The following is a 21,700-nucleotide window of genomic DNA, read 5'->3' on the forward strand; positions in this document are numbered from 1 at the left end:
CTAGCTTCTGAGGATAACAAATTCATACTCATAAATCCTCCAGAAGGACAGGTTTGGAAGCAGACTCTGAAGTCCGGGTTCCGCCCCCAGACGCAGAAACCTAAGCGTTTTTCACCACCCCATTTGGCCAGCGGGTTCTCCCAGTAACAAAAATACTGTGGTATTTAAACTATATATTTAATTCCCTACCTACGTTTAAATTTGGGAGGGGCAGGCGTTCTTTAAAGAAAGAACACAGGCCCCACAGCGCGCTCGCCGCTTCACAGGTGGCTCAGCCCGCTGTCATCCAGGTTCCTACAGCTCCGCCCATCGCTTGACAGATAGCCAATAGCGTGAGAGAACTCCAGGAAGCGTGGTGACGTAAGCGCTGACGCACGCGTAAAGACGCAGGCGGCGTCACCGTCTCTAAGGAGCGGTCTGGGGCACCGGTTTCAAAGTCGCTGGGCGGGCCCAGTCGATTTCCGATGCTGGTCCCGGGCTTCCCGGCCGCTTTGGAGTAGCTCCTGGCTCCACCAAGGACGCCGCCACACGGCTGCCCGCTGGTTCCCTCGGCGCTCTCCTGAGTGGCCCGACACGACCTGGAGTGACCCGCCGGACGCCTGTATTCACACGCGTCCCTGTTCCCCCCTGGCTGGGATTCGGGTGAACGTGGAAGGGAACTAATTTAGCAGGTCTCCAGCAAACCTGAAATCTTTGGTGCCTCATTTGAGCGAGGGACTCGCCTGAGAGTCGGAAGAAGGAAGGCGCGGCGGGGCTGTTGATGCCGCGTGAGTAGGATTCTGATTACAGCACTCGAGTGCTAGACAACCTCGGAGGCATTGCTTTGGTTTTGTTTTCCCCGCACAGCCTGCTTTGTGTCTTTTTGAGAAAAGTAAAAGTGGTGAAAGCTCCAAGCTAAAATTGTATCTACATGGCCACTGAAATCAAGTTTCTGAGAGATCAAAGTAAGCTCCACATTCCTTTTTTGAGAATTCTTATATGAATGTTTAATGTCGTCATCGTTGAGTAATGTTTTCTACATGCCTGATGGATGCATCGAAATTTGTAAAAACTTTAAGAAATTAGCTGCAGAAAGAGCTTGGTGGTATATATGAGGATGGATATATACTTCTGCAAAACCGTTTGGTAAATACTTAAAGGTTCCTTAGCCTTAAGTAGGACTCCACTACACGCTTGTTTGTTATGCTCCTCGCGTGCTCTGGGGAAATTAGAGGGTTGATGGCCAGGAAGAGTGTCCAAGTCTGCAGTTAGAACCTAAAGGGAAAGCTGTGGCCATTTGTTCAAAAGATGTTTATTGAGCGCCTCCTGTTTTTATTATATGCCAGAAGCTATACAAGCATAGCTACTACAAAGATGAGGGCTGTTCTACCCTCCAAGAATATGAGGAGGGATATACATAAATTCCATAAATACAATAAAGTGACAGCAATTGCCAATTCTTTTGCCTCGGTTTCCTCACAGGATTGTTGGAATGATTAAATGATTGTTAGAATATGTAAAGGATATAGAGTAATTTCTGACTGTGCTAAACAAACATTAACTGTTGTTACAGGGTTATAATTTACTGTGGTCAAGGAAGGTGCTATTTGGGCTGAAACTTGACGTACTAATATGAATGTACTCAATAAAGAACTGTAGGCAAATTAAACAGTATCTGCAACGTTGAAGGGACTAGAACATGCTTTGTTAAAACCTTTAAAAAGGTTGGTTTGAATGGAATATGTTGTATATGGGGAAATGGAAGTGGAGCTGAAAGGGACAAATTCGAAGGGCCTTATTTGCTGTTTTTTTGTTTGTTTTTAGGACCACTGCACAGAGTATAGGTATTATAGACCAGTGGTTAAGAACTCAGCCTCAGGATTCAGTCTGAGCTCATATTTTAGCTCTCTTTCTAGGTTTTTGACCTTGGACAAGTTATTTAGCTTCTCTGTGCCTCAGTTTGCTCATTTGTCAAATGGGTATAATAGCACAATAACCCTGATGGGGTCGACATGGCAATTAAATGAGATGATGCAAATAAAACACTTAGCATGATATCTAGGATATATTAAGTGCACAGTTTTTATCATCTAAATCGTTAATAACACTATAATGATACTATAACATTAGCATTATTTCTCAGATGTGAAGTGGAAATATCCCATATGGAGGACTAGCTGGCCACCATTGAGTATTGTAGGGTAAGATTGGGTGGTGAAGAGTTTGATTTGGTTGGAGAGAGTACCTCAGGCACTCAAACTAAGAGATTTGGAGGAATGTACCAGCCAGAATTTTTAAATAAAACTTAAGTTCAAATACCAGAGAGAACTGTAGAAGCATAGTAAATTACTTCTTGAAAATTGAGTTGTGAGTAGAAGAATACAAGTGAGTAGAAGAAGGAAATCCTCAGATGGAATGGCAGAAGCAAAGGCTTGGACGCTTTAAATAACTGCTTATTCAGGAAGATGGGGCATGGAATGATAGAATTTACATGAAGAAATGAAATTTGAGTGTTGACGTCTATGAATCTCCCCTTTTCTTTTAATTGGACCTCACATGGCAGTCGTAGCTGGTGAGTGACCATATTAGTTGACCAACTCTGGTAAATATAGGAAGCTTGCCCTTTTCCCACCTTCCTCTTACTATTTCTACATTGATTTCTATTGATTTTGAGCTTCCTTTTACTTGTTGTAGCGTATTACACCCTTCTTCCTCTGAGAGGAAAGATCTGATAGTCCTTAGGGACCTGTTCAAGGAGAAACTCATATATCAAGTTAAGGAATGAAGAATTCATTCTTGTAGTGGGGTATGAGCAGTGAGCATACTTTTCATTCTCTTTTCATTCTCTTAAGAGGGTCTTTCACAGAGCTGAAGTTAACAGGTTTTGGTTTTTTTTTTAAATGGCCACACCTGCGGCATTTGAAAGTTCCTGGGCCAGGCATTGAATCTGAGCTGCAGCTGCAACCTATGCTGCAGCGCAGCAGCCTCAGATCCTTCACCCACTGTGCTGGGCCAGGGATTGAACATGTGCTTCCACAGCTACTGAAATTGCTGCACTCGGATTCTTAAACTACTGCACAACTGTTGGAACAGCCAAAGTTTTCACTTTTGATGAAGTTCAGTTCATTATTTTGTTATTTTATGGACATGTCATATCTAGAAATCTTTGCCTTAACCAAGGCTGCAAGGATTTTCTATATAGTCCTCTAGAATTTTTGTAGTTTCAGGTTTTACATTTAAATCTGTGATCCATTTTGACTTAAATTTTGTACAAGGTATAAGGTAAGGGTCAAGGTTCACTTTTTTTGTGTGTTTGGATGCCCAATTGAAAAGGTTATCTTTTCTCCATTAAATTACCTTTGCATTATTTGTTAAAAATCAATTGTACTTAATTTGTGTAGATCCATTTTTCTTTTATTCTTTCCCATTGATCTGTCTATCTGGAAACCAATATCCTAGTGTCGATTATTACAGTTTTTTAGTAAGATAGCGTTAGCTTTTCAGATTTTTTCTTTTTCACAGTTGTTTTGACTGTCATAGGTCCTTTGCATGTCTATATAAATTTTAGAAACAGCTTGTCAGTTACTACAAAAAAGATTCTGGAATTTTGATAGGTATTGAATCTCTTGATCAGTTTGTATAGAATTCATTTAATGATATTGAGTATTCTGACTAATGAGAAAATATTTCTCTTATTTTTTTCTAAGCAGTATTTTATAGTTTTTAGTACATAGGTTTTGCACATTTTGTGTCATATTTTTCCCTGTGTATTGTTGTTGATACGATTGTAAATGGTATTATTCTTTTAATTTCTGATTTACCATTGTCAGTATATAGATATACTTTGTGTGTGTATGTGTATTTGACCCTGCAGTATATCTAAACTCACTGATTAGTTCTAATAGGTTTTGTTTTCTACATTGACAATATTTTTACCTGTAAAGACAGTTTTACTTCTTCAGTTCCACTTTGTATGCTTTTCATTTCATTTTCTTGCCTTATTGTACTAGCTAGAACCTGAAGTAGGGTGTTGAACATAAATGGTTGGCATGGACATCCTTATGTTGTTCCTGATTTTAGGAAGAAAGCATCTGTTTTTCAAAATTAAATATGGTAGCTCTAGTTTTTCATAGACATTCTTATTAGGTTGAGGACGCTCCTTTCTGTCCCTAGTTTTCCGAAAGTTTTTATCAGAATGGATGTTGGATTTTTTTTTCCCAAATGCTTGTTCTACATTTATTGAGATGATCAGATTTTTGTTTGTTTGTTTTGTTTTTAGTTTTTTAATAGAGCGATTTACATTGTTTACTTTTCTTTTTTTTTTTTGCCATTTCTTGGGCCGCTCCTGAGGCATGTGGAGGTTCCCAGGCTAGGGGTCGAACTGGAGCTGTAGCCACCAGCCTAAGCCAGAGCCACAGCAATGCAGGATCCGAGCCGCGTCTGCGACCTATACCACAGCTCACGGCAACACCGGATAGTTAACCCACTGAGCAAGGGCAGGGACTGAACCCGCAACCTCATGGTTCCTAGTTGGATTCGTTAACCACTGCGCCACGACAGGAACTCCTACATTGTTTACTTTTCAAGTGTTAAATCTGTTTACCTTTTAGGATAAACTCCTCTTGGTCATAATGTATTATCTTTTTTATACTTTGTTGAACTTGATCTTTTAAAAGTTTATTTAAAATTTTAATGTCTCTGTTCATAAAACCTTTGAATAAAATTTTTCTAATGTCTTTTTCTGGGTTTGGTGTCAGGTAATGCCGGCCTCATAGAATTACTTGGAAAATATTTTGTCCTCTTCTGTTTTCTAGATGTTTGTGTAGAATGGTATTACTTCTTCCTTAAATGGTTGGTAGAATTTACCAGTAAAGCCACTTGGACCTAGATTTTTTTTGTGTGGAAATATTTTAAACCATAAATTCAATTTCTCTACTAAGGAGTTACTCAGTATTCTGTTGTTTACACAAGACAGACCTTTCACAGAACTTGTGTATAAAGAGTTCTCTCTGTGCTGCTTTCTCTCCTAGTCTTTGTCCTGTCAATTCTAGTTTACTTGGTTTCCACTGAATCTAAGCTTCATCTCCATAACTAAGAGAGTCTCTTGATCTCTGCCTACATCAGTGTCACTCAAGTCATTAAGCTGAGGCCATCATAAATCTCACTTCATTACCAGTGTCTGATGTCTCATGTCTTGGGTGTCTTGCAAACCACTGTTTCATTTATTTGTTTTTTAGTCATGTTAGATGGGAAAGGAGACCATGTTGCTTTATCTTGAACATAAGCAGAAGTCCTATTAAATTTGCCCTAGTTTTGAAATCTTAAACACAAATACCTTACTCCTACTTTGACTTCATTAAGACCTCTATCCTTTGAACCCTTCATTTTCTCCATTTCCTTAATTCCTTCCCAACTTATTTTATTTTTATATTTATTTATTTATTTATTTATTTCTGTCTTTTTGTCTTTTCAGGACTCCACCGGCAGCATATGGAGGTTTCCAGGCTAGGGGTCGAATCGGAGCTGCAGTTGCTGGCCTATGTCACATCAGCACGGGATCTGAGCTGCGTCTGCGACATATACCACAACTCATGCCGGATCCTTAACCCACTGAGCAAGGCCAGGGATCAAACCCACAGCCTCATGAATACTAATTGGGTTCATTAACCTCTGAGCCATGACGGGAACTCCCCAACTTATTTTTATTATGTAAGAAGGCTGTCACAGACTGTAACAGTTGTCCAGTGGTTCATCTGCTCTCTTCAGCAATCTTTATATGATTATGCATCTGCTTTTCTGTAGCACATGCTTGGTGACACCTTATCCCTCTTTTGCCTTTACAGTTCTCATACTCATTTGTTCAGTAACCATAGATAAAAAATCTCCTGGATAAGTACCACTACAATTTCAAGGTTAACTCATAACTAGTAAATGACTCAGCTGGGATTTGAGTGCAGGCTGTATAGTTCCAGTGTTTGTGTTCTTAAATATTGCCTGATAAAGACACTTGAATGGAAAGAAAAACATAGACCCGTTTCACTTACGCACATAGAGGCTAAAATTCTAAGTAAAATTTTAATAAATTGAATCCAGCAATGAATATAGGTGTGTGTGTGGATGGATGGATGTGAGCACATGTGTGTGCGTGTATGTATACATATACATACTATCATCTTTTTACGTATACTATTTTTATACATACATATACATGCTATCATCTTTCTATATAACCAAAAGCTGATTACCATTCAGAATTTTAAAAGATCTTTTGCAAATAAAAATACATTCACACTAATAGAAAAATGGCTAAAGAATATCACAGGCCATTTACAAAAATTAAACCTGAAGCGCTACTGAAGACATGAAAAGATGTTTATCTCATCAGTAATGCAGAAAATGCAAACTAAGTAAAGAGATAAGTACTTGATGAAGAAAATAGTAGATTTAAGTTATAGTAAAATATTCTCCAGATTAAAGTCAGTCTCTGAAAAATTATATTTCCCTCATTAATCCACAGTTGACTTAACATATTTTAATTACTGAGAACTCAGAAAACTCTATCAGGAAAACTAAAGTAGTTTGTATTGAAATTATTATATCTCTAGTCATATCTCCAACCTCCTTTTGAGACTCAGAAGAGTAATAAGCAGAAACTAGATGCTAGTTTTAGTGCTATGTGTCAAGTAACTCAAAGTCTTGAGGGTAATAATTAAAAGAGGATAATTCCTTTTTAACTCAGTAAAAAGTTGAAAATCATTTAAATTATTACTTTATAATTACTTATTCTTCTATCAGAATCACGTGTATCTGCCATATTTCTCCATTAAATTATGTGTGCTTTCAAGGAAGAAACTATAATGTGTATGTATTTTGTGTGTGTACTTTATATATATACACACACACACATGCATATACTTTATATAGTTTAATATAAATGTACATATATGTGTATATTTGCTTATGTATAACATTTAGAAAAGTAGAGGAAACAAATACAAAGCTAAGAGAATTATTACAAAGCTCAAAACGCATATAACCACAACCTAGGTCAAAAAATAGAACATGACTAGAACCCCAGAAGCCCTCTTGAAATCATAACCTCTTCCTCCTCCCCCAAAATAATCAAACTAATATCTTTAATTTTACACTGTAGTTTAGTTTTGCTTGTGTTTGAAATTTATGTAAATGGAATAATAAACTGCATATCCTTCTGTGTGGCTTCTTTCATTCAATAGTATATTTTTGAGATTTATTCATATTCTTGTATGTGGATGTAGTATGGTTATTTTCATCACTGTAGAACATGCTAGTTTATAAATTTATCACTTTTATCCATTCTTGTTTTGTACATATTTGCAGTTTCCAGCTTGTGGACCATTGAGAATAATGCTGTTATCAACATTTTTTTATTACAGCCCTGGGAGCTCAAGTGCATACACTTTGGTTGTGTCTATTCCTAGGAATTAGGTGTTCTTAAAGTTGTACTAATTTACACTCCCATCCACAGTGTATGGGAGTTTTCTTTATTCCACATTGTCATCAAAAAATTTTTTTAATCATAGCCCTTTGCTTTATTGTGATTTTAATTAGTATTTTCCTGACATTTAATGAGGTTGAAAAGCTTTTCTGTATTTATTGACCACTAGAGTACCTTTTTGCGAAGTACTCATTCAAGTCTATATACCACTTTGCTTAAAGGGTTGTCTGTCTTTTAATTGATAGAAGCTGTTTGTATAGACTAGATAAAAGCCCTTTGCCAGTTATAGGTGTTGGAAATATCTTCTCCATGTTTGTGGCTTGCATTTTTACTCTCTTAATCTCTTTTTGATAAACAGAAGTTCTTAATTTTAATGTGGCCCAGTGTATCATTTTTTTTTTTGCTTTTACGGTTAGTACTTTTGTGTTTTAATTAAAAAAAATCATTCCCTCTTCTAAGGATGTAAGTATATTCTTTTTTGTTCTCTTTTAAAATTTAATTTTTTGGCATTTATGATTAGATCTTCATTCACAAAAAATTGATTTTTATGAATGACATTATGTTCTCTTACATAAGCATATCCATTTACCTAGAACCATGTACGGAGAGATTCTCCTTCTCCCCTCACTGCTTTGGAGTGCCCCTTTGATCACAGTTCAGGTGTTTATATATACATGACTATATTTCTGGATCGTGGATTCTCTTCCATTGGTCATTTTTTTTTTAATCCTTATGCACACAATCTAAATGCCTATACTTTAAAACATATCTTGATATCTGATGAAACAAATATTCCCACTTGATCTTCTTTTACAAAAATATTAGCAAATCTCTTTGAATTTTAAACCATATTTTATTTTATTTTTTTTAACAATCCTCTAAAATTTTAAGCAAAAATTTGCCTTTATCAGAAGAATTAGGGACAAAACACAGAGAAGTTCCACTACTGTTAGTTCTTGATCAACAAAATTCTGAAAATATATTTTTTTCAATAATAATAAAACTTTAAAAATTTAATCATCTTGTATTTCTTTTTTTTTTCCCCGCTGTACAGCATGGGGATCAAGTTACTCTTACATGTATACATTTTTCCCCCCACCCTTTGTTCTGTTGCAATATGAGTATCTAGACATAGTTCTCAATGCTACTCAGCAGGATCTCCTTGTAAAATCTATTCTAAGTTGTATCTGATAACCCCAAGCTCCTGATCCCTCCCACTCCTCCTCTCCCATCAGGCAGCCACAAGTCTCTTCTCCAAGTCCATGATTTTCTTTTCTGTGGAGATGTTCATTTGTGCTGGATATTAGATTCCAGTTATAAGTGATATCATATGGTATTTGTCTTTGTCTCTCTGACTCATTTTGCTCAGTATGAGAGTCTTTAGTTCCATCCACATTGCTGCAAATGGCATTATGTCATTCCTTTTTATGGCTGAGTAGTATTCCATTGTGTGTGTATACATCATATCTTCCGAATCCAATCATCTGTTGATGGACATTTGGGTTGTTTCCATGTCCTGGCTATTGTGAATAGTGCTGCAATGAACATGCAGGTGCACGTGTCTCTTTTAAGGAGAGTTTTGTCTGGATATATGTCCAAGAGTGGGATTTTGGGATCAAATGAAAGTTCTATGTATAGATTTCTGAGGTATCTCCAAACTGTTCTCCATAGTGGCTGTACCAGTTTACATTCCAACCAACAGTGCAGGAGGGTTCCCTTTTCTCCACACCCCCTCCAGCACTTGGTATTTGTGGACTTATTAATGATGGCCATTCTGACTGATGTGAGGTGGTATCTCATGGTAGTTTTGATTTGCATTTCTCTCATAATCAGGGATGCTGAGCATTTTTTCATGTGTTTGCTGGCCATCTGTATCTCTTCCTTGGAGAACAGTCTGTTCAGGTCTTCTGCCCATTTCCATTGGGTTATTGGCTTTTTTGCTGTTGAGTTGTACAAGTTGTTTGTATACTTTAGAGATGAAGCCCTTGTCGGTTGCATCACTTGAAACTATTTTCTCCCATTCTGTAAGTTGTCTTTTTGTTTTCTTGTGGGTTTCCTTTGCTGTGCAAAAGCTTGTCAGTTTGATTAGGTCCCATTGGTTTATTTTTGCTCTTATTTCTGTTGCTTTGGGAGACTGACCTGAGAAAACATTTGTAAGGTTGATGTCAGAGAGTGTTTTGCCTATGTTCTCTTCTAGGAGTTGGATGGTGTCTTGTCTTATATTTAAGTCTTTCAGCCATTTTGAGTTTCTTTTGGTGCATGGTGTTTAGGGCGTGTTCTAATTTCATTGCTTTGCATGCAGCTGTCCAGGTTTCCAAGCAATACTTAATGAATAGACTTTCTGTTTACCATTTTATGTTCTTGCCACCTTTGTCAAAGAGTAATTACCATAGGTGTCTGGGTTTCATTCCAGGTTCTCTGTTCTGTTCCATTGGTCTGTCTGTCTGTTTTGATACCAGTACCACACTGTTTTGATGACTATGGCTTTGTAATAGTTCTTGAAGTCTGAGAAAGTTATGCCCCCTGCTTGGTTTTTGTTCCTTAGGATTGCTTTGGCACTTCTGGGTCTTTTGTGGTTCCATATAAATTTTCGGATTGTTTGTTTAAGTTCTGTGAAAAACGTCATGGGTCAGTTGATAGGGATTGCATCGAATCTGTAGATTGCTTTGGGTAGTATGGCCATTTTTCCAATATTAATTTTTCCAGCCCAGGAGCATGGAATGCCTTTCCGTTTCTTTATATCTTCTTTAATTTCCTTGATTAGTGTTTTATAGTTCTTGGCATATAAGTCCTTACCTCCTTGGTCAGGTGTATTCCCAGGTATTTGATTTTTGGGGGGGTGCAATTTTGAAAGGTGTTGTATGTTTGTATTCCTTTTCTAATATGTCATTGTTAGTATACAGAAATGCAACTGATTTCTGCATGTTAATCTTATATCCTGCTACTTTGCTGAATTTGTTGATCAGTTCAAGTTGTTTTGGGGTTGAGTCCTTAGGGTTTTTCTATCTATAGTAGTATCATGTCATCTGCATGGAGGGACAGTTTTACCTCTTCTCTTCCAATGTGGTTGCCTTTTATTTCTTTTGTTTGTCTGATTGCTGTGGCTAGGACTTCCAAAACTATGTTGAATAAGAGTGGTGAGAGTGGGCATCCTTGTCTTGTTCCAGATTTTAGTAGGAATTCTTTCAGCTTTTCTCCATTGAGCATTATATTGTTGTGGATTTGTCCTAACAACTTTTCCTCTGTTGAGGTATGTCCCCTCTATACCCACTTTGGTAAGAGTTTTGGTCATGAATGGATGTTGGACTTTGTCACATGCTTTTTCTGCATCTATTGAGATGATTATGTGGTTTTTGACTTTTCTTTTGTTAATGTGGTGTATGATGTTGATTGATTTGGGTGTGTTGAATGATCCTTGTGCAGCTGGGATGAATCCCACCTGGTTGTGGTGTATGATCTTTTTTATAAGTTGTTGGATTTGGTTGGCTAAAATTTTGTTGAGAATTTTTACATATATATTCACCAAAGATATTGGCCTCCAGTTTTCTTTTTTGGTGATGTCTTTGCCTGGTTTTGGAATTAAGGTGATGCTGGTGTCATAGAATTTCTTTAAGAGTGTTCCTTCTTCACCCTTTGGAAAAAGTTATAGGAGAATGGGTATAAGTTCCTCTCTCTATGTTTGGTGGGATTTGCCTGTGAAGCCATCTGGTCCTGGACTTTTATTTGCAGGGAGTGTTTTTATGCCATATTCAATTTCATTTCTAGTGATCAGTCTGTTCAGTTGATCTGTTTCTTCTTGATTCAGTTTTGGCAGGCCATAATTCTCTAGAAAGTTGTTCATATCTTCTAGGTTGTCAAATTAGTTGGCATACAGTTCTTCTTAGTATTTTCTCATCATTTTTTGTATTTCTGCGATATCTGTTGTGAATTCTTCTTTTTTATTTCTTTATTTGCGTTTTTTCTCTCCTCTTCTTGGTTAGTCTAGCCAGAGGTTTGTCAATTTTGTTCGCCTTTTCAAAGCACCAGCTCTTGGTTTGATTGATTTCTATTGTTTTTTGAATCTCTGTTTTATTGATTTCCTTTCTGATCTTTAAGATTTGCTTCCTTCTTCTGACTTTAGGTAGGCTTTGTTTGTTATTCTTTTTCTAATTGATTTAGGCAGTCGGTTAAGTTGCTGGTTTGAGATTTTTCTTCTTTTTTGAGGAAAGCCTGTATTGCTAGGAACTTTCCTCTGAGCACTGCTTTACAGCATCTCATAGATTTTGAGTGGTTGTGTCTTCATTATCATTTGTCTTGAGGTATTTTTAAATTTCCTTCTTGATTTCCTCATTGGCCCATGGGTTTTTTTAGTAGCATGTTGTTTAGTCTCCATGTAGGAAGTTTTTTCTCATTACTTTTCCTGTGGTTAATTTCTAGTTTCATGCCATTGTGGTCAGAGAAGATATTTGAAATAATTTCTATACTCTGAAATTGGTTGAGATTAGCTTTGTGCCTCAGTATGTGATCAATTCTTGAGAATGTTCCATGTGCACTTGAGAAGAATGTATATTCTGATTTTTTTGGATGTAATGTCTTGAAAATGTCGATTAAGTTTAACTTTTCTGTTGTGTCATTTAAGATCTCTGTTGCCTTATTGATTTTCTGTCTAGAGGGTTTATCCATTGATGTGAGTGGGGTGTTAAAGTCTTCTACTATGATTATATTCTCATCAGTTTCTCCTCTTATGTCTGTTAGTATTTGTTGTAGCTATTTCATTGCTTCTATATTAGAGGCATATATATTCACAATTATAATATCCTCTTCTTGAATGTATCCTTTTACCATTAAATAGTGTCCTTCTATGTCTTTCTTTATGGCCTTCATTTTAAAGTTTACTTTGTCTGATATGAGTATTGCAACTCCTGTTTTCCTGTCTTGTCCGTTGGCATGAAATACCTTTTCCTATCCCCTCACTTTCAATCTATATGTATTCTTTGCCCTAAGGCAAGTCTCTTGCAGATAGAAGATTGTAGGTTTTTGCTTTTTTATCCAGTCTACCACTCTGTCTTTTGATTGGAGCATTCAGTCCATTGACATTTAAGCTAAATATTGATGGGTATGTATTTATTACCATTTTGAACCTTGTTTTCCAGGTGATTCTATGTTCTCCTTTCTTCCTTTCTTTTTTTAGGTAGATGATTTCCATTTATTTTATGCTTGAGTACTTTTCTTTTTAGTGTTGTAACTGTAATGTTTGGTTTTGATTTGTGGTTGCCCTGTTTTTTCAGTATATTACCCCTTCCTGTATCTGCTTGCTTTAGCTTGATAGTTGTATAGGCTCAAACACATTAATAAAAAAAAAAAAAGGTATCTATATTTTCTTACTTTGCTTACACTCATACTATGATTTTGAAGTCCATTTTTTAACATCTTCATGTTTGTCTTTTTGCTGTTCTTTGTGTTTATCATCACTTTTATAGTGGGTTTCCCCCCCCCCACCCTCTTTTAGATCTGTATGCTGGCTTATTGAAGTGACTGCTTTCCAATTGTGGTTTCTTCTATCCTATTTCTTCTTACTTCTTTTTTTATTTATAGAAGACCTTTTAGTATTTCTTTTAGAATGGGTTTAGTATTGCTGTACTCTTTTAGCTTTTGTTTGTTGCAGAAATTCTTTATTTCTCCTTCTCTTTTAAATGATATTCTTGCTGGATAGGATATTCTAGGCTGCAAATTTTTCCCTTTAAGAACTTTAAATATATCTTGCCACTACCTTCTGGCCTATAGTGTTTCTGTAGAGAAATCGTCTGATAGCCTTATGGGGGTTCTCTTATAATTAATGCTTTGTTTTTCTCTTGCTGCCTTTAGAATCCTTTCTTTAATTTTTGCCATGTTTATTATACTATGTATTGGTGTGGTCCTATTTGAGTTCAACTTGTTTTTGGCCCTCTATGCTTGCTGTATCTTGGTAGCAGTTTCCTTTAGATTCAGAAAGTTTTCAGACATATTTCTTCAAATATATTTTCAATTCCCTTTTCTTTTTCTTCTCCTTCTAGAATTCCTATTATGCATAGATTGGCCCACTTTATATTATCCCATAGATCTCTTTTATTGCTTTTATGTTTTTTCATTTGGTTTTCTGTCTGCTGTCCTGATCAGGTGATTTCCATGATTCTATCTTCCAAGTCACTAACTCCTTTCTCTGCATTAATCATTCTGCTCTTTAGTGCTTTTAGCTCAGTTTGCATCTCTGCAAATGAATTTTCTAATTTTTCTATGTTCCTCCTTCTATTTTCTAGTTCCTTTCTAAAGGAATTTGCATTACTGTTCATATCCACTCTTAATTCCTTGATATGCAGCCTTAATTTCTTCAGTATTTTCACTATCTCCCTTTTGAACTCAATGTCTGTCAGACTGCAGAGGTCTGTTTCATTGTTTGCTGGTTCATGTGAATTCTGTTCCTTTACTGGGAATGGTTTCTGAGTTTCTTCATCTTGCTTATGTTTTCCTTTTTCTGTGAGTTTAGGGAAGCCAATCTGTAGTTTTGGAGGGCTGTGTCTATGCAAGAGTACCCCTTTGTATTTTGTGGGGCTTACCATTTATTTTTGTGGTGAGAGTGTGAATATTTGATGTCTCTTTCTTTGGTGTGAGCAGGCTGTTATCCCCAGGGTGCTGAGTGTGTTTCCACGGAGAAGGTGGCAATGGATAGGGCTAGTATTCAGTGCCTAGTTGCTGGGCTTTTAAAAGCAGCAAGGACCTGCAGGAAGGTGGCACAGCTACTCCGGGTTGCAGGGCCGTGGGAAGTAGTAATGAGCCTTAGGCAGATTTGCAGTGTGCCCAGAACATTTGGCAGTGGGAGCAGCAGGGTGTGTGAGTTCCCAGGGGAGTGATAGCAACAACAGGTGGTGTTCAATTGCAGTACCCTCCTCTGAGGTAATTGGAGCGCAAGTGGTGACTGTTCAGGAATCCCTAGTAGCAGTGGACCACCCCCACCTCTGGAGTCAGTTATAACTCTGGTGGTTTGCCCCTGCCCCCTTCAGACCATGCAAGAAGCATCCCATCTCACTTAGCCCACACAGGAGGTGCTGCAACATCTGCTTCTAGTTGCAGGATCCTGGAAAGTGACAGAGATCAAGTGTGTGGGCACTGCCCAGAGAATTCGGCAGTCGCAGTAGAAGGGCCAATGTGCTCCCAGGGGTGCGAGAGCAACAACAGGTGATGTTTGGTCACAGTGCCCTCCTCTGTGGTGCCCTTGAGGTGACTGGGGCCACAAGTGGTGCCTGTTCACGGACCCCTAGTGGTGGCGGCCACATCCACCGTTGGAGTCAGAGATAACTGCAGTGGTTTGCCCCCACCACCTGTAGACCCTGCAAAAAGCACCTGTTCCCGCTTAGCCCCCACAGAAGGTGCAGTACCAGCTGCTCCTAGTTGTAGGTTCCTTGGAAGGGACAGTGATCAAGTGTCTGGCAGAGCATTTGGCAGTGGCAGCTGCAGGGTGGGTGTGTTCCCAGGGGCGTGAGAGCAATAATGTGTGGTGCTTGGTTGCAGTGCCCTCTTTTTTTTTTTTTTTTTTGCTAAAACGTGAGGTGACTGTGGCTGCAAGTGGAGCCCACACACAGGTCCCCATTGGTGGTAGGCCACGCCTCCCTCTGTTTTCAAGAGGACTGCTTCGGTCAGTCCCTGCCACTTGTAGATCATGCAAGAGGCACCATGTTACACTTAGCCCCCTGCTGTCCTTAGCCCACACAAGAGGTGCCTTGCCACCTGTAGCCTGCACAAGAAGTGCCCAGTCTCCCATAGCCTGAGCAAGTGGCTTCTCGCCACCCGTAACCTGCATCAAAGGTGTCCCGCCTTCTGTGAGCCCATGTGAATGTGCAGGGAGATTCCTATGGCAGTCCACCCCTCTTGCTCTCGCCCTTCCCAACAATGGCACCTTGCTTCTCCTACAGGCCCAGACCTCCTCCCAGGTTCCCTCTGCCACGGCATTCCATTTCTAAGCCTGTAGCAGACCACTCCCCCGCCCATGACACAGTGCTCCTTAGCCCCTTAGGCTGTCCGCACACAGCCAACCCTAGTCCTCTTCTCAGGACTGACCTCCGGAGCCTAAGTCTCAGTGCCCAGCCCCCACCCCCAGTCTCAGGCTGTGGTGTCCCAGGAAGTAGTGCAGATGATCTGTGCAGCTCTCACTCAACTTTACCCTCCTCAGTCCAGCTGCTGCACTTTTCTAGGTGACTTTGAGCTCCCTCCATCTTGGCCGATCTCCCTGTGGATTAGGTGGTTTCCCAGGTTATGGGTTCCTTTTCACTTTCACAGCCCAGGAATGCTAGTCACATACCGATTCCTTCTCTCTCTCTCTTTTTTTCTTTTGTTCTATCCAGTTATGTCAACAGTTTCTTAGTCTTTTTGGAGGATTAAATTGTTCTGCCAATATTCAGTAGATGTACTGTGTGAGTGGTTGTACATGTAGATGTGTTTTGTTGGTATGTTTATGGGAGAAGGTGAGCACGATGTCTTACTCCTTCACCATCTTGATCTGTCTCCAGAATTTGTTTCCTTGCTGTGAGGTATTTCTAGTTCTTTGAGTATTTCGCAAGCAAATATATCTTCAGTTATGTATTTTAAATATATATTCTTCTAGTCTAGGCTGGGCTTTCCACACTTTATTTTTAATTGTTTTATTTTTTATTGTGATGCTCATCTTTTTTTTAATTACACAATGAATTTTATTACATTTATAGTTGTACCAACAGTCTAACAACCAAATTTTATAGCATTTCCACCCCAAACCCTTAGTGCATTCCCCCACTCCCCACCCTGTCTCATTTGGAAACCGTAAGTTTTTCAAAGTCTGTGAGTCAGTATCTGTTCTGCAAAGAACTTCATTGTGTCCTTTTCTTAGATTCCACATGTTGCTGATAGCATTTGGTGTTGGTGTCTCACTGTCTGACTGACTTCACTCAGCTTGGTAATTATTAGGTCCATCCATGTTGCTGCAAATGTCATAATTTCTTCACTTTTAATGACTGAGTAATATTCCATTGTGTATATGTACCACATCTTCTTTATCCACTCTGTTGATGGGCATTTAGGTTGTTTCCATGTCTTGGTTGTTGTTTCCATGTCTTGGCTGTTGGAGTACACGTGTATTTTCAAGTCATGGTTTTTTCTGGATAGATGCCCAGAAGTGGGATTGCTGGATCAAATGGTAGTTCTATTTTTAGTTTTCTGAGGAATCTCCATACTGTTTTCCACAGTGGTTGCACCAATTTACATTCCCACGAACAGTGTAATAGGGTTTTTTTTTTCTCCATACCCTCTCCAGCACTTATTGTTTGTAGACTTTTGATGATGGCCATTCTGGCTGGTGTAAGGTGGTACCTCACAGTGGTTTTGATGTGCATTTCCCTAATAATGAGTGATGTTGAACATGTTTTCATGTGTTCTTTGGCCATCCGAATGTCTTCTTTGGAGAACTGTCTGTTTAGATCTTCTGCCCATTTTTTTGATGGGATTGTTTTTTTGGTATTGAGCTGCAGAAGGTGTTTATAAATTTTGGAGATTAATCCTTTGTCAGTCGACTCATTTGCAAATGTTTTCTCCCATTCTGTGGGTTGTCTTTTCATTTTGCTTAGGGTTTCCTTTGCTGTGCAGAAACTTTTAAGTTTAATTAAGTCCCATTTGTTTATTTTTGTTTTTACTGTCATTACTCTAGGAGGTGGATCTGAGAAGATATTGCTGTGGTTTATGTCAGAGAGTGTTTGGCCTATGTTTTCCTCTAAGAGTTTTATAGTGTCTGGTCTTAAATCTAGGTCTTTAATCCATTTTGAGTTTATTTTCATGTATGGTGTTAGGAAGTGTTCTGATTTCATTCTTTTGCATGTGGCTGTCCAGTTTTCCCAGCACCCCTTATTGAAGGTGCTGTCTTTTCTCCATTGTATGTTCTTGCCTCCTTTGTCATAGATTAGATGACTGTGAGTGTGTGGGTTGAATTCTGGGCTTTCTGTCCTGTTCCACTGATCTGTATTTCCGTCTTTGTGCCAGTACCACAAGGTTTTGATGACTGTAGCTTTGTTGTATACTCTGAAGTCCGGGAGCCTGATTCCTCCAGCTCCATTTTTCTTTCTCAGGGTGGCTTTGGCTATTCTGGGTCTTCTGTGCTTCCAAACAAACCTTAAAATATTTTGTTCTAGTTTTGTGGAAAATGTCCTTTGTGCTATGATAGGGATTGCTTTGAATCTGTAGGTTGCCTTGGGTGGAATAGTCATTTTGATAATATTGACTCTTCCAATCCACGAGCCTGGTATGTCTTTCCACCTGTTTGTGTCATCGTTGATTTCTTTCATCAGTGTCTTATAGTTTTCAGAGTACAGGTCTTTTGTCTCTTTAGGTAGGTTTATTCCTAAGTGTTTTACTCTTTTTGATGCGTTGGTAAATGGGATTGCTTTCCTAATTTCCCTTTCTGATCTTTTGTTGTTAGTATATAGAAATGCAATCAATTTCTGTGTATTAATTTTGTATCCTGTGACTTTGCCAAGTTCATTGATGAGCTCTAACAGTTTTCTAGTAGAGTCTTTAGGATTCTCTAGGTACAGTATCCTGTCATCTGCAAAGAGTGATAGTTTTACTTCATTCTTTCCAATTTGGATTCCTTTTATTTCTTTTACTTCTCTGATTGCTGTGGCTAGGACTTCCAAAACTATGTTGAGCAGTAGTGGCGAGAGCAGACATCCTTGTCTTGTTCCTGATCTCAGCGGGAATTCTTTCAGCTTTTCACCATTGGGAATGATGTTAGCTCTGGGTTTGTTGTATATGGCCTTTACTGTGTTGAGGTAGGTTCCCTCTACAGAAACCCCACTTTCTGAAGGTTTTTTTTTTTTTATCAGAAATGAGTATTGGATTTGGTCAAAAGCTTTTTCTGTGTCATATGGTTTTTATTCTTCAGTTTGTCAGTGTGGTATATCACACTGATTGATTTGCTGATACTGAAGAATCCTTGTATCCCTGGGATAAGTCCCACTTGATGATGATGTCCAATGCTTTTAATGTATTATTGTTTTCAGTTTGCTGGTATTTTGTTGAGGATTTTTGCATACATGTTCATTAGTGAATTTGGCCTGTAATTTTCTTTTTTGTGGTATCTTTGTCTGGTTTTGGAATCAGGGTGATGGTGGCCTTATAGAATAAGTTTGGGAGTCTTCCTCTGCAATTTTTTGGAATAGTTTCAGAAGGATAGGTGTTAGCTCTTCTCTAAATGTTTGTTAGAATTTGCCTGTGAAGCCATCTGATCATGGACTTTTGTTTGTTGGAAGTTTTCTTAATCACAGTTTCAGTTTCAGTACTTGTGACTGGTCCATTCATCTTTTCTATTTCATCTTGGTTTAGTCTTGGAAGTTTGTACTTTTCTAAGAATTTGTCCATTTCTTCTAGGTTTTCCATTTTATTGGCATATAGTTGCATATAGTAGTCTGCTAGGATCCTTTATACTTCTGTGATGTCCATTGTTACTTCTCCTTTTTCATTTCTACCTTTATTGATTTGAGGCCTCTCTCGTTTTTTCTTGATAAGTCTGGCTAAGGGTTTATCAATTTTGTTAATCTTTTCAAAGAACCATCTTTTCTTTTCATTGATCTTTTCTATGGTTTTCTTCATTTCTGTTTCATTGATTTCTACTCTGATCTTTATGATTTTTTTCCTTCTGCTAACTTTAGGTCTTGGATGTTCTTCTGTCTCTATCTGCTTTAGATTTACAGTTAGGTTGTTTATTTGAGCTTTTTCTTGTTTTCCTGAGGTAGGCTTATATTGCTATAAATTTCCCTCTTAGATCTGCTTTTGCTACTTCCCATAGGTTTTGGAGTGTTTTTTCTTTGTATTCATTTGCTTCTAGGTATTTTTTAATTTCCTTTTTGATTTCTTCAGTGATCCATTGGTTGTTTAGTAGCATGTTGTTTAGTTTCTGCATGTTTGTGGTTTTTGCAGTTTTTTTCTTGTTGTTGACGTCCAGTCGTATAGTGTTGTGTTCGGAAAAGATGCTTGATGTGATTTCGGTTTTCTTAAAGTTACTCAAACTTGATTTGTGACCCAGGATGTGATTAATCTGAGAGAATGTTCCATGTGCGCTTGAAAAGAATGTGTATTCTGCTGCTTTTGGATGGAATGTCCTATAGATATCTATTAAGTACATCTGGTCTAATGTTTCATTCAGGGCCTATGTTTCCTTATTGATTATCTGTCTGGATGGATCTGTCCATTGCTCTAAATGGGCTGTTAAAGTCCCCTGCTATTATTGTGTTATTGTCAGTTTGTCCTTTTAAGGTTGTTAGCAGTAGACTTATATATTGTGGTGATCCTGTGTTGGGTGCATAAATATTTAAAATTGTTATATCTTCTTCTTGGATTCTTTGGTCATTATGTAATGTCCTTCCTTGTCTCTTAAAATGTTCTTCATTTTAAGGTCTATTTTGTCTGATATGAGTAGTGCTACTCCAGCTTTCTTTAGATTTCCATTTGCATGGAATGTTTTCTTCCATCCTCTATTTGAATTTGCATGTGTCCCTAGAAGTGAAATGGATCTCTTGAAGACAGTATATGTATGGATCTTGTTTTTGTATCCTTTCAGCCAGTCTATATCTTTTGGTTGGGCATTTAGTCCATTAACATTTAAGGTAATTATTATTATTGTTGTTATTATTATTATTATTTTGTCTCTTTGCCTTTTCTAGGGCCACACCATGGCATATGAGGTCCCAGGCTAGTTGTCTAATTGGAGCTGTAGCCACTGGCCTGTGCCAGAGCCACAGCAATGCAGGATCCGAGCCACGTCTGCAGCCTACACCACAGCTCACGGCAATGCCAGATCCTTAACCCACTGAACAAGGCCAGGGATCGAACCCACGACCCCATGGTTCCTATTAGGATTCGTTAACCACTGAGCCATGATGGGAACTCCTAAGGTAATTGTTGATATGTACATTTTTTTTTTTTGGTCTTTTTTGTTGTTGTTGTTGTTGCTATTTCTTGGGCCGCTCCCACGGCATATGGAGGTTCCCAGGCTAGGGGTCCAATCAGAGCTGTAGCCACCGGCCTACACCAGAGCCACAGCAACGCGGGATCCGAGCCGCGTCTGCAACCTACACCACAGCTCACAGCAACGCCGGATCGTTAACCCACTGAGCAAGGGCAGGGACCGAACCCGCAACCTCATGGTTCCTAGTTGGATTCGTTAACCACTGCGCCATGACGGGAACTCCGATATGTACATTCTTATTGCCATATTATTAACTGTTTTGGATTTGTTTTTGTTGCTCTTTTTTCTTCCCTCATTCTCTTGTTCTCTCCTCTTGTGGTTTGATGACTATCTTTTGTGTTGTAGTTGAGTTGATTTTTCTTATTTGTTTGTATATCAATTGTAGATTTTTGGTTTGCAATTGCCCTGAATGTTTGATATAGGAGTCTATGTAAATATGAGATTGTTTTAAGTTGCTTGTCTCATAATTGCAAGTGCATCTCCAGTGTCCTGCATTTGTACCCTATTCTTCCACAATTTCTGATTTTGGTAGCATACTTGTGGCTGGATGATTTCCTTCCTTCACTATATATATGCCTTTACCTGTGAGCCTTGTCATTTGTGGCATTTTTGTTTCTATTTGTGGCCTTTTCCTTTCACTCTAGAGAAGCTCCTTTAGTATTTGTGGTAAAGCTGGTTTAACATTGCTGAATTCTGTTAGCTTTTGCTTATTTGGAAAGCTTTTGATTTCTCCTTCAAATCAGAATGAAAGCCTTGCTGGGTAATGTAATCTTCGAAGGTTTCTTCTTTCATCATGCTAAGTATTTTGTGCCACTCCCTTCTGGCCTACAGAGTTTCTGCTGAAAAATCTGCCAATAACCTTATTGGAATTCCCTTGTATGTTATTTGCTTCTTTTCACTAGCTTCTTTCAATATTTTCTCTTTGTCTTTAATTTTGGTCAGTTTGATTAATGTGTGTCTCGGTGTGTTCCTCCTTGGGTTTATTTTATATAGTACTCATGCTTCCTGGATTTGAGTGAGTGCTTCCTTTCCCATGTTAGGGAAGTTTTCAGCTATTATCTTTTCAGATATTTTTTCTGTCCCTTTTTCTCTTCTCTTCTCCTTCTGGCACCCCTGTAATATAGTTGTTGGTGTATTTAACATTGTCCCAGACTGTCTTCATTTCTTTTCTATCTTTTTTCTCTTTTCTATTCCACATCAGTGATTTCCACTAGTCTGTCCTCCCCCTCGCTTATTCATTCTTC

At 38.3% G+C, this 21,700-nt stretch overlaps 2 protein-coding genes across 9 annotated transcripts in view; one reads left to right on the forward strand and one right to left on the reverse strand.

Annotated features, from left to right (window-relative positions):
• C10H4orf33 (chromosome 10 C4orf33 homolog) overlaps positions 1–296 on the reverse strand; it is an 84,993-nt gene extending 84,697 nt beyond the window's left edge. For 3 of the 5 annotated variants that reach the window (XR_007137544.1, XM_047799141.1, XM_047799142.1), the window contains exon 1: positions 190–296. The gene's annotated coding sequence lies outside the window, so the exon portion shown is untranslated. The other 2 variants (XR_007137546.1, XR_007137545.1) reach the window with 2 other exon arrangements.
• An 83-nt stretch (positions 297–379) lies between these two features.
• SCLT1 (sodium channel and clathrin linker 1) overlaps positions 380–21,700 on the forward strand; it is a 256,137-nt gene continuing 234,816 nt past the window's right edge. For 3 of the 4 annotated variants that reach the window (XR_007137479.1, XM_047798622.1, XM_047798620.1), the window contains exon 1: positions 380–944. Coding sequence is in view for 3 of the 4 variants with exons in the window: in XM_047798622.1 (XP_047654578.1) it covers positions 911–944 (34 nt within the window). In the remaining variant the exon portion in view is untranslated. The remainder of the gene's footprint in view (positions 945–21,700) is intronic. The other variant, XM_047798621.1, reaches the window with a different exon arrangement.

The sequence above is a fragment of the Phacochoerus africanus genome, chromosome 10, assembly GCF_016906955.1.
Source record: "Phacochoerus africanus isolate WHEZ1 chromosome 10, ROS_Pafr_v1, whole genome shotgun sequence".
Classification (NCBI taxonomy): domain Eukaryota; kingdom Metazoa; phylum Chordata; class Mammalia; order Artiodactyla; family Suidae; genus Phacochoerus; species Phacochoerus africanus.